The sequence below is a fragment of the Lemur catta genome, chromosome 1 (assembly GCF_020740605.2).
Source record: "Lemur catta isolate mLemCat1 chromosome 1, mLemCat1.pri, whole genome shotgun sequence".
NCBI lineage: Eukaryota > Metazoa > Chordata > Mammalia > Primates > Lemuridae > Lemur > Lemur catta.
The window spans coordinates 275,439,618-275,450,553 of NC_059128.1; the positions used below are offsets into that span (position 1 = coordinate 275,439,618).

A 10,936-nucleotide genomic window follows, 5' to 3' on the forward strand; every position below is an offset into this window, starting at 1 on the left:
CTATCCTTTTGCATTGATTGAATTTTTTATGATATGTATGTGAATTTGCATAATAAAAGGTTTTTTTCCAAAATAAAGAATCTAATTTATCAGCTTACTTTGCTGTGCTACATAACACTTTACCAGCCAATTGATGTATCCATTGCCCTTGGGTTTTACCTCTATTGGGCCCCTGGCAGGAAGGCCCATAAGTGTCAAATTTACAATGGGCATCTCCCAAACTCTTCAAAATACTCAAGTGTAAGAGTGGGATCCAACGGCATGCACGGGCACTTTTCTTTCCTCTCTGCCAGCTCCCTGATAACTTGGGAGCAATTAATTCCACAAAGCTAGAGTCATGACTTCTCAGGGCCCCTTCTCTTGGGTGCTGGAGAGAAGAAAGAGAAGGGAGGGCAGGCAGGCTCCTTAAGCCTCTCCTTGTTAGGCTCTGGACACCATAAGGTATAATGGGATATAGTGAGAATTGACATCTTTACTGCCATTGCTCACCTGCCGTGTTTTAGAATAAAAAGTTTGGTCTATGTAATTAAAAACCATTTTCTCTCAGTCATTTCTCTAAGATATGCATTTGCTTTTATCTAGCTTTTCTCCACTTTGAGGATTCTTGTTTCTGTAAGGCCACTACTCAGTTTCTTATGAGTAACTATTTGTTGCAAGAAAAGACTCAGTGGTAGATGCCTGGGCATACTAACAAAGTTTGGTTTTTTTTTTTTCCTGAAATTTTCACATAATTAACTTTCACAATAGACGTAAAAGCACCTAAATTTAAATTCTTGAGCCAGGTGTGGTGGCATACATCTGTACTCTCAGGATTACTCAGGAGGCTGAGGTGGTAGGAGGATCTCCTGAGCCCAGGAGTTTGAGTCCAGCCTGGGCAACATACTAAGACTGGATCGCTTGAGCCCAGGAGTTTGAGGTTACAGTGAGCTATGATTGTACCACTGCACTCTATCCTGGGCAACAGAGCAAGACCCTGTCTCTAACAAAATAAAACAAACAAAAAAAGTTCTCTTACTTTTTTATGCTTCCAAAGACATTTCTTGCCTATTGAAAATTGGCAATTGACCTACCAAATTTTGGGACATTTGCTTTTCTCCTTTTTTCTTTTTTTTAAACAGCTTTTCACATACCATAAAATTCACTCATTTAAAATGTATAATTCTAGCTAGTCCAAGTGCAGTGGTGTTTACAACTAATTGATCACAACCAGTTACAGATTCCTTTGTTCCTCCTCCACTTACACTGCTTCACTTGACTAATAAAATAAAACAAAACATAAAATTCAATGGTTTTTAGTAAGTTCACAGAGTTGGGAAACTTCAGAACATCTCAACCAACTTTAGAACATTTTTATCACCCCCAAAAGAAATCTCATCTCCATTAGCAGTCACTCCCGATTTCCTACAGCCCTAGGCAACCACTAATCTACTTTCTATCTCTAATGATTTGCCTATCCCAGACTTTTCATTCAAATGGAATCCTACAATATGGTCACTGCCAGAAGCCTTTGGTCACTGGCTTCTATATTTTCTTTTAAAGCCCTCTGCTAGCTGAAGGCATGATAGCAGTTTCCGTAAATTCAGGAAATTGATTGAAACTGGCAAGACTGGCTTTGAAATCAAGTCTTTTCCAAAAGAAGAACTATGAAACACTTAAAAAAATTATAAATAATAAGAACTTCTATTTATTGTTATATTAGCACAAGAGTATACATAATTGAATACTTAGTGTTAAATTATGTGGTCATTATCTATCACAAGCCATGCTGGATTCTCTACACATAATGTTTTTTTAACCCTCATAATACTGATCATTATTCCAACTTCCACATGAGAATCTGTAGGTCAGTGAAGTTTGGTGATATGCCCAGGATTGCACACACACAAAGTGGCAGAGCTGATATTCTAGCCAGAGCCCATGTGCTACAATCCAGTTTATAGCTCTCATTTATCCCAGATCTATGAGATTCTCGTGATCTAATCTGCCTCAGTCACCTTTCTTAGTTGCAAATGACAGCCCCTGTTCCAGGAACAATGCTTACAACCACACTGAAGAACTGGTGAGAAAACCACCACTGCTGTGGCCAACACACTCTTAAAGCCAGGAACCTGGCTGCCACTGCCACGAGCACTAATGCTCCTTCTCTGCCAGGAGCTGACAGCCACCACCTTCCTGCACCAGCGAACTAGAACCTCCACAAAGAGCCTATGTGTTGCTTCCCTTGCCTCTTACTGAACCCATGTCTCCCAAGAATAAGTCTCATTGGCACAACCTAGGTCACATGCCCATTTCTAAGCATATGTAAGAAAATGAGAGATTTTCTTTCCTGCCAAGACCAACCTCAAAGGTCTGGCTTCCTGTGCAAGGAACCACACCTTCCCCCGATGAATGATGCCTGCCACCGTCAGCATGGGCCATTTGAAAGATTACAGGCAGCCAAAAGCACTGCAGCTGTCCACGACATCATTTAAGCAGAGCTCACTCAGAATCTTGGGACTCAGCTGAGCAAACTGGTGTAAACTGTGGCTGAACAGAAGGGTTGAGAGGATGAGGCCACAGAATGAGGCTTAGCCACAGGGGATGTATAGACCCAGCTATAAATAAATGCCAAAGTAGAGTCACCACCAGACCAAGTGCTCCTTGCTAGAAGGTCCTCAAGGGCACAGATGTTCTCTTTATGTTTGTACACCAGGTAGGCCCCCTCCCCACAACTCTGAGTAGGTCTCTCTGCTAACAATGTTAAGCTTACTGGGGTGTATTCAGATGTTATCTGTCCTGCTGAGACCTTCGGGTAGGGTCTGTCTCTTCTCTTAGGGGGTTTTGGGGACAGTGGCATACACATCAACCATCTGGGGAAGATATGGGTCTTGACAGGAGAGCAAATCCCTGGGCCTTACTTTCCAGGGCCTAGATTTGGGGAAGTAGAGGCAAGCTCAGGACGCTTGGGGAGCTCCCCTCCAAGGTGGGAGAACGGGTGGGCTCTGCCACTCCACAGCAAGACAGGAACTGGGCTCAGAGGCTAACTGGAGAGGGCCACAGGCCAGGTTGTCCCATCCTAGGGACTGTCTTCCTTTCCCTATACCAACCCTGAGCCTTGAGGAACGTGGTAATTGGAGGCTCCAATCTGGTCTCAGCCAGGCAAGGGGTATGATGGAATTTGTGGGTCTGCCCTTAGGCCAGAGAAGCATAGAGGGCCCAGTGTCCCCTGCCTGGAGCCAGGGTGGTGGTGGCAGCGGTAACACCAAGCAACATGAATATCTCGGGGTGCTACCTCTGAGGCTGAGGAGTCCATTTGCCCTCCCTCAGTTACACATTCTGAGAATGCAGACAGTGGAGTGGTGGTTCCCTTTCAGGACTTCAATAAATGTATGTCGAATGAACAAAAGGGAACGGCAATGCTTCTAGGAAGAGGCAAATCAGCATGAGTAGTCCCTGAGAGGCTGGAATGTCCCAAAAGGTGGCTGAGGTCCAGTGATGGGGACCCAGGTAGTTGGTAGCAGGGAAGTACATCAGGAAGTAATAGGCCCAAGCACAGAGACAAGGTTAAGGGGACCCCGTGCCTGAGAGGGGTTCCCCCAGGAGCAGAGCTATGTCCTGGGGACACAATGATCCAAAAAATGGATAGTAATGCAATTGTTCTCTCAAGGGACTTAAACTTCAGTCCTGAGGTGCCAGTTAAGCTACTAAGACCAAGATGCAGACATATAGAAGGGCAAGAACCAATTCACAGAGCAGGGAAACAAGGCACAGTGATTTGAGCCTCTCTCCACAAGGTGTTGGGCCAGAGCCCTGGTCCTAGAGTTTGAGGAATAGGGTGTAGAGACAGGAGCCATGAAAAGCCTGGGAACTGGGCAGAGTTTGGTATGTGCCTATTAGTGAGTTCATAAATCTCAATAAATTACCACTACACTTGAAAAGCTGACAAAAGGTGAACACTAACATTAGAAGGTCAATGATCTGCTGCATCATGAGAGAGAGTAAGTGTCAAATTCCAATTCAACAAACTCTGATAAACTGGCCAAAATCTTCTTTCTGGCCTGGAATTTGGTTAAATAAGTGAATCTGTTTTTATATAAGTGAATTTGCCCTCTTGACTAGAAGGATCTATGTCACAGTCAGCTTTGGTATTATCAATCAAAAATATTTTAAAAACCGGCTGTGTGAGGTGGCTCATGCCCATAATCCTAGCAGTCTGGGAAGCCGAGGTGGGAGGATTACTTGAGCTCAGGAGTTCAAGACCATCCTGAGGCAAGAGTGAGACCCCTGTCTCTACAAAAAATAGAAAAAGAAAAATTAGCTGGTCATAGTGGTGCACGCCTGTAGTCCTAGCTACTCAGGAGGCTGAGGCAGGAGAATTACTTGAGGGTAGGAGTTTGAGGTTGCAGTGAGCTATCATGATGCCACTGCACTCTAGCCTGGGCAATAGAGACTCTATGTCCAAAAAAAAAAAGATTTAAAAAACCCATTTGTGGCAGGGCGTGGTGGCTCACGCCCTGTAATCCTAGCACTCTGGGAGGCCGAGGCAGGTGGATTGTTTGAGCTCAGGAGTTCGAGACCAGCCTGAGCAAGAGTGAGACCCCATCTCCACTAAAAATAGAAAGAAATGATTTGGACAACTAAAAATATATGGAAAAAAATTAGCCGGGCATGGTGGTGCATGCCTGTAGTCCCACCTACTCGAGAGGCTGAGGCAGGAGGATCGCTTGAGCCCAGGAGTTTGAGGCCTGGGCAACAGAGTGAGACTCTGTCTCAAAAAACCAAAACAAAACAAAACAAAAAGATAAATAAATAAACCCATTTACTTAGGTGGTCAGCCGAAAATATGATTATTACTATTACAAGAATGGAACACTGAATAATCATTAAAATAACTTTATTAATATAAACAACACTTACACACATAAAGTGCACTGTGCTAAAATTAAGAATTTTATAGTTTTCTGATAATCTTACCTTCTCATTGATCAATATTGAAAATGATCCATTTGTCTATGTTGCTGCAATGCAATTAGGCCTTTTACATCTAATTCCCATTTTTAACAAGATTCACAGAATTACAGCTTTCTGTTTTGGGAACTATGTTTTATTATTAAGCTATATTTCATACAGTTGACATTTTTTTAGAGTAATACTATCATTGTAGAAGCCAAATGATAACTCATTCAATAAAATGATCACATATTACACCATTTAAAGCCCTAGCATGTAGGAGCAGAAAAGCCCAAAATGAAGGTGTAGTTTTATTCTTTTTAACTATCACACACTTTACAAAATAACTTGTTCTTCCAAGCTGAGAGTGCCGAGTGCCATTCTTCTGAACCACATCCATAACACAGCACTCTGGGTTAAAAAGGAAACATATCGGCTCTTTTGACCACACTCCACATCCTTCTAGTTACCTAATTCTACGGTGAGAACAATTATACAAACTTAAACAAGTCAGACTTTCTTGGTTTTTTGTTTTTTCTTTTTTGAGACAGAGTCTCTGTTGCCCAGGCTAGAGTGCCAAGGTGTCAGCCTAGCTCACAGCAACCTCAAACTCCCAGGCTCCTAGGCTCAAGCGATCCTCCTGCCTCAGCCTCCCGAGTAGCTGGGACCACAGGCATGCACACCACCAAGCCCGGCTAATTTTTTCTATTTTAGTTGCCCAGCTAATTTCTTTCTATTTTTAGTAGAGACAGTCTTGCTCTTGCTGAGGCTGGTCTCAAACTCCTGACCTCAAGCGATCCTCTCGCCATAGCCTCTCTCAGTGCTAGGATTATAGGCATGAGCCACCACACCCGGCCAAGTCAGACTCTCTGAAAAGTGGATGGGACACAATAATCTCATGGATGTCAATCTCATCATTTGTCAAAGGTGCAGATATACAAAATTCAGACATCTTGTCTTTGTCTATTAAAGGGTCCCTAAGTTAGGATTTTCATATCACTGAAAAGTATCTGAGGAGTCTGACTGAAGACACAGACAGGCTTAAGGTAGATTTATGGAAACCTAACATTTCAATCTCCGATTAGAGATGAAGCTAAAAGTGAAATCTTACATTGCCATTGAGCCCAAGGATTTTTATCACCTCTGAAAATCAGAAAATACACTCAAATTTTTTAAAGGTGGACAATGGAGTCTATTTCTAGAATTGCTACATCAACTAGCTTGACTAATTTTTGTAGCCAATAAATCAAGAAGTTAGACAGGAAAAAGTACAATCTAAATGTTTGGTGTTTTTTGTATTCAGTACCCACAGAGAAAGCCTTTATAAAAAGAGTGTAGGAACTTCAGTAGGCTAATTTCCTGTTCTTAACATTTCCACCCATATAGAGGGTACCCCAAAAATCTTAAGAACAGTTTTGCAATTTAATAAGCTCAGGAGTTTAAATGTAGCCAACTTGCAAAAAACATACATCATTTGGAGGTTTACCTGGTTAAATTTCATTACACTTCTTCAGTTTTGAGATTTTTTGATAATACATTTTTTTTAATAATTTTTTTAGAGACAGGGTCTTTGCTCTTTCACCCAGGCTGGAGGGCACGGGTGCAATCATAGCTCACTGTAACCTTGAATTCCTGGGTTCAAACAATTCTCTCCACTCAGCCTCTGGAGCAGCGAGGACTACAGGCATGCGTTACCATGCCCAGCTATTTTTTTTTTTTTTTTTTTTTTGGTAGAGATGAGTGTCTCACTTTGTTGCCCAGGCTAGTTTGAACTCCTGGCCTCAAGCAATCCTCCCACCTAGCCCTCCCAAAGTGCTGGGATTACAGGAATGAGCCACCCTGCCTGGCCCTAATAAAACATTTTTAAGTTTTGTTGTTGTTAAGTACCTGTGTCTGAAAATGGCAAACAGTAAGTGCTTTTAAGTTATTTGAACTTAAAGCTTCATTAAGACTTTTGGAATACCCTGTATGATTCCCAAGTCTGAGACCCAGTCCTAGCTCATTTCACTTGATGACTGACATTTAAACTCTGAGATGGATTAAACTGTTTTCTTCAAAAGCAAGTTCTCTTCTTTTCTTGCTATGTCCTCAGAGCAAACCTGATGGATTTCACACATCACTGGGATGTGATTAGTTTTGTGAAAAGTATTATACAAAGACACACAGTTCTTAAATTCTCAGCCTCTCAGTGGTACTGAAAATGACTTAGGGCAGTACTGTGATCGTGAACACCAAAATGATCATATTTTAACAAATTTCCACAGATGTATCCAGTTAAAAAAACCTGTCTTGACCCCAGGTGTTTTCTCTCCTCCTTCATCAGTGTTATTTGGTTTTTTATCTGAGACTTCTTTTGTTTTTATAAGAGTCTCATATATTTTCTGGGCTCTGATAATTTCTTTCTGTGCATCAAAATGGACTTTTTGCCTGGTCAGGATGGGGACAATTAAATTAAAATCATTAATTCGCTTGTTTAGTTTTCTGATGTTTTCTTGAAACTGCTTACAAACTTGGTCCCACTGTTTCTGTTCCATTGGTGTCATTGGATTCCCAAGTTTTTTCCTGGACACTAAAATTGCCTCTCGGAGTTGCTCAATAGTATCCTTTATTTCCTTTTGCATGAGGATCCATTCTGGCTGGTAGCCATTATCTATCAATATTCTGTTCAGGTTGTGAGTCATAGGATCAATGTAGGAACAGCCAGAAAACTTTTTTAGAGGTTTTCCTTTCCCACTGAGATTGTCAAAGTCTCCTTTTGCCATTGACTCTTGAATGAGGTCCTCCACTAAACGCTCTATAGCTTGAGTTATCTTTTGTTCTTTGCTCTGTCTTACATCTTTAACAGTTACACTATCAGCGAAATAATGGCTGTGTAGTTTCTGTTTTTGATATTCCATCACTTGCTCAGTTGCACGGTCTGCCCTAAATTGCCTATATTGCTTCTCTCGTTGACTTGGAGTACCAAAACCAATACCTTCAAAACTTAAATAATGCCGGTGTTGAGGTGTTTTATATTTGAATTTTTCTTCTTCATCTTCTGCTTCTTCAACTTTATTCTGTGTGGCATTTGTTTGTTCTATCACGTGGGAAAGCACCTTTCTATAAGCTTCTTCGATCCTTATAAATGTTGTAGAATCAGCGGTGTTAGAGCCACTATCTGGATGGTATTGCTTGGCAAGCTTACGAAAAGATTCCCTGACGTCGTCTGCAGAGCATCCTTCATCCAGACTCAGCAGTCTATAATATTCTCTGATATTCTTTTTGGATTTATGGGTTGACATCATTCTATTTCTAATGACACCGAGATATGGAAGCATTTTCATTCGATTGGGAATCACTGAAGCATTTATCAGATGAGATCTTAAGATTTGAGGCATCATCATGTACATTGTGTTCATTATTGTACCCAGAGTTCTTCCTAGCAAAGATCTATAAAACAACAAATAAAGGTTGAACAAAGTTGTGTTATCAGTTAATTTCTAAATTTCAGCAATAAGGAAGATGACAGGGTATCTTTCTACAAGTACAAGAGGCCGTACTTTCTAATACTGCCGTCAAAATTCTTGTAGCTGTATTTCACTGATGTTAGCAAAGAAATGTAAGTTGATGAAGCTTAGCATTAACATATTGTGATATGATCTGGATTCTACTAACCACAGAATTTTACAGGTGGAAAGTTCTTAGAGATCATCTAATCCAATCTTCTCATTTTACAAGAAAACATGGGTCCAGAAGGTTAAGCAACTTAACTAAGTCACATAACAAGGTGCAAGCAAAATGGTTAGGGTTGGGGCACAATGATAAGGACTTTTCTTTGTCTGTATCCCCAGCAGATTATAAATTTCCTCAGCATCACTTCAATTGCTGTATCGTAGTTTTCACCTTCTCAAGGAGTCTTCTCCTAAGAAGACTTAAGCACATGAAACAGCGAATATTACAAAGTATATGCCCAGGCTGATACTGGGTTGAACAGAATCAAGTGTCCAAAAGACTTTAAGTAGCCAGGCACTGGTGAGCTCACACCTGTAATCCCAGCACTTTGGGAGACCAAGGTGGGAGGATCGCTTGAGCCCAGGAGTTGAGGTTGCAGTGAGCTATGATGACCCACTGCACTCTAGCCCTGGCAACAGAACGAGACCCTGTCTCGAAATAAATAAATAACAAGAAAAGAAGGAAGAAGAAAGACTTTAATCTCCATACCTCGTCGGGAAGGAGCTATTTGCTAGGTGCTAGGAAAACCAAGATGAATGGTGAGCCCTTCCATTCATCTAGGAGAGGAAAAACACGTGTCCACAGACAATGGCAGTGAAATACTGGAAGTGGGATTTTTATATGTAAACCCTAAAACGGAGCTCCTGGGACCCCTGGCCCTTTTCCGGATAATTGGGGTCAAAGGCTTTTAGAATCGGCTGGGATGGTGGTAGTTAGACCAGCGGCGGCCCTGCGAAGGGAGGTCAGTCCCACCCTGGCACACGCCCCGCCCCCTACTCACCCAAACAGACGCGGCGAAGGTGACCGCGGGCGCCCGCCCCCATGCTGCGCGCCTGCGCCGTGAGCGCGCGCCGCCCTTCGCTGCCCCGCGTCTCCGCCGAGGCTGGCGCCCGGTGTCCCCGCCGGACTAGACCATCCGCAGCTTTACGCTGAGGGGAACCCGGAGGGTGCGGAGCGCAGAATCGTACCTGACTGGGTCAGGCGGCCTGCCTCACCAGGGCAACTGAGAATCTCTCTTGGAACGAACTTTACCCAGGAGGCCATAGGCAAGACAGCTCGGAGGCTCGGTCCCGCCCGGGGCGACCAGCTCCGCCTCCCTCCCCCCACCCCGCTCCCGCGCCCGCCCCGTGCGGAGGTGGTTCGGCCGAGTGGGATTGTGGGAGTGGAGTCCGCGACGAGCTGCGCTGTGCGCCTGCGCCTCCGGGGAGGGGCGCAGGGCGTGGGGCTTGGAAGAAAAAGGTTAAAAAGAAAGAAAAGGCAGAGGTTTGGGAATTTTCAGACTCGGGTTGAAAGTCCTGTTTCTTCCGCTTGCTGTGGACCTTAGGCAAGATACTTGTCTGTGTCTGTCTGTGAAATGAGGGTACCAGGAAATAGTAAACTTGTATTTAGCACATAATATTTGCCAGGCACTGTGCTAAGTACTTTATGTGTATTTTAATCTTTACAATAGTCCTGTAAGTGTTGTTATTGTCCCCATTTTACATCTGATGAGATAATTGCATCAAAGTCATTGGGTTTTTTTTTTTTTTGTGTGTGTGTGTATGTGAGAATTGGACAATGTATAAAAACCACTTGGCACAGTGCCCGGCACATTATGCAATATTTTTTTGTTATGACTGTGTCTCCTAAAAGGAAACAGAAATAGGTATTAACCTTTTTAAGCTTCTGAGTTATAAACAATATAATCGTTTATTGCCTTCTATGTGGTGCACAAAAAAAGGTACAGTATAAATTCTGATTCAGAGGGCTTTAGTTATAAGCAGGCAATTAACATAAAATAACTCCTGTGCGAAAGAAAATAGGGTTTCTATAAATGTTAACTCTTCTAGTCAACATCTTAAACAGCATAAAAGAAAAAACAGTTTAAAAATAACAAAACACTTGTGTAGCGCTTGGCATTTTACAAAGCATTCACAAATCTCATTTTGATGTCTGCATCTTACTAATAAATATATTTTAGTCTTGTAGTTAAGTGGCTTGGTTAGGTTGGCAAATAGTGAATCAAGGGTTAGAACTCTTAAATCTCCTTCTTTTTTCAAAGTCTCAATTTTATAGTATGATATTGTGTACATGTAGAAGGAGAATTGAAGTTGGCTGAGTTATCCCTAAGGAACACTTTCAACTACAAAGTATAAACTAGCTAACACTGACTTGGATTATTTTTCTCGTGTACGGGAAATGTGGAGGTGAGCAGTTGCTGGTATTGGTTCAGCTGCCAAGAGTTGAGACATTTGCTTTACCATTCTTTGCCTTTCTCCATATATGTCCTTTTATTTTGAAAAACTTAAAAGTTGAT

At 42.2% G+C, this 10,936-nt stretch overlaps 1 protein-coding gene across 1 annotated transcript; it reads right to left on the reverse strand.

Annotated features, from left to right (window-relative positions):
* Positions 1-7,114: 7,114 nt before the first annotated feature.
* DNAJC28 (DnaJ heat shock protein family (Hsp40) member C28) lies at positions 7,115-9,732 on the reverse strand. Its single transcript, XM_045540574.1, has 2 exons — positions 9,422-9,732; positions 7,115-8,358 (listed from the first exon to the last, which is right to left on the reverse strand). Exon 2 carries the CDS (start codon positions 8,325-8,327, stop codon positions 7,170-7,172), a length of 1,158 nt encoding a protein of 385 aa, XP_045396530.1. The 5' UTR covers positions 8,328-8,358; positions 9,422-9,732; the 3' UTR covers positions 7,115-7,169.
* Between the last annotated feature and the right edge of the window lie 1,204 nt (positions 9,733-10,936).